The 1,465-nt window shown below is 54.3% G+C and overlaps 1 protein-coding gene across 1 annotated transcript in view; it reads left to right on the top strand.

Moving 5' to 3' along the window:
* The window catches only part of LOC119592507 (teneurin-m-like), a 7,940-nt gene that overhangs the window by 2,357 nt on the left and 4,118 nt on the right, over window positions 1-1,465 (top strand). Inside the window, exons 4-5 of the mRNA XM_037941356.1 lie at window positions 144-965; window positions 1,090-1,331. Coding sequence (XP_037797284.1) covers window positions 144-965; window positions 1,090-1,331 — 1,064 coding nt within the window. The remainder of the gene's footprint in view (window positions 1-143; window positions 966-1,089; window positions 1,332-1,465) is intronic.

The following is a 1,465-nucleotide window of genomic DNA, read 5'->3' as shown; positions in this document are numbered from 1 at the left end:
TCTTTCAAAATCCCTCTCAAGTACCGTAGTGTGGTGTGTAAAGATAACTGGATGTTATACAGTGCCTTTATTGTGTTGAAACATCACACGAGTTAGACAGAGCAGATGACAGAAATTAATTATGATACCACTGTGATTTACAGGTGAGCTGTACATCGCGGAGAGCGATACGCAGCGGATCAACCGCGTCCGCATCATCACCAGCGACGGCCGCATCAGCACCTTCGCCGGCGCCGACCCCGGCTGCAACTGCCGCGACGCCACCTGCTACTGCCACACCTACGACAACGTGTCGGCGACGTCGGCGATTTTCTCGTCGATCTCGTCCATTTCTGTCACTCCCGACGGCGTCCTGCACGTGAGTGACCAGGCAGGGTACCGCGTGCGCTCCGTCAGATCCCTCCTGCCGGAACTCAACGAGCGCAAACAGTACGAGATCTTTTCCCCCGACACGCACGAGGTGTACGTGTTCAACCGCTTCGGCCAGCACCTGGAGACCCACAACCTGGTCACGGGCCAGACTATCTACAAGTTCTCGTACAGCGACAACTCCAACACGGGCAAGCTGCTCACAGTCACGGACTCGGCCGGCAATCGCTTCCAGATCATCCGCGATCGCGTCGGCTTCGTCAAGGCCATCGAGAACCCGCAGAAGCAGCGCGTCCAGATCACGCTGTCCATGATGAAGATGCTGCAGCAGCTGGTGGCTCCCGACGGCTACAACATCACCTTCAACTACCACGGGGCGACGGGATGCATGCGCTCCAAGGTCGAGGCGGTGGGCAGGTCCTACAGTTACGAGTACGATGCCCAGGGACGCCTCATCCAGGCCGTCCTGCCCACAGGCCAGGTCATCCACCTCAATTTTGACCTGAGTGTGCGCGGTGCAGAGGTGACTGTGACCAGGGATGGCAAGGAACCTGTCATTACAAGACTCCGAGGCAACACCTTCAATCATACATCAGGTCAGCGCGAAAGTTTAATCATGCAGTTCATACACATCACTTCCGCATTCTTCCATCTTTGAGAAAATGAACACCGACATATTCACATCGTCAAAGACATTTAATGTTTTCTTTTGCTCTTCAGGTCCCGTGGAAGCTCTAGCAGAGATGGGAGGTCAAGGGCCGCTGAGAATCCTGACCGCGTGGAAGCACGAGGTGTCGCTCGAACGCACCTCCTACCGGGTGCTGGAATCGACGAGTCCCACCTCGGCCGAGATGTTCCCCGTTCTGTCCCGCCAGCAGACGCACATCAGCGGCAACACGGTCAACCGCTACGAGTGGAGCTATTCGCCCGCCACTACAACCGACAGCCACAATGGCATGAAGGTAGTGGATGATTTCACTGTATGTCTGGGTATTTTTACATATCATGCTTTATTTCTTTTGTTTCATTAGGTGTGTTTCTTTGTTGCTATGTGGCAATATAAGATGATGAATTGTTGCGTACAGTAATGCATGGC

This window comes from Penaeus monodon, chromosome 30 (genome assembly GCF_015228065.2).
Source record: "Penaeus monodon isolate SGIC_2016 chromosome 30, NSTDA_Pmon_1, whole genome shotgun sequence".
Classification (NCBI taxonomy): Eukaryota; Metazoa; Arthropoda; class Malacostraca; order Decapoda; family Penaeidae; genus Penaeus; species Penaeus monodon.
The sequence above is the reverse complement of the archived record's forward strand: the minus strand, read 5'-3'. Positions and strand labels throughout refer to the sequence as shown.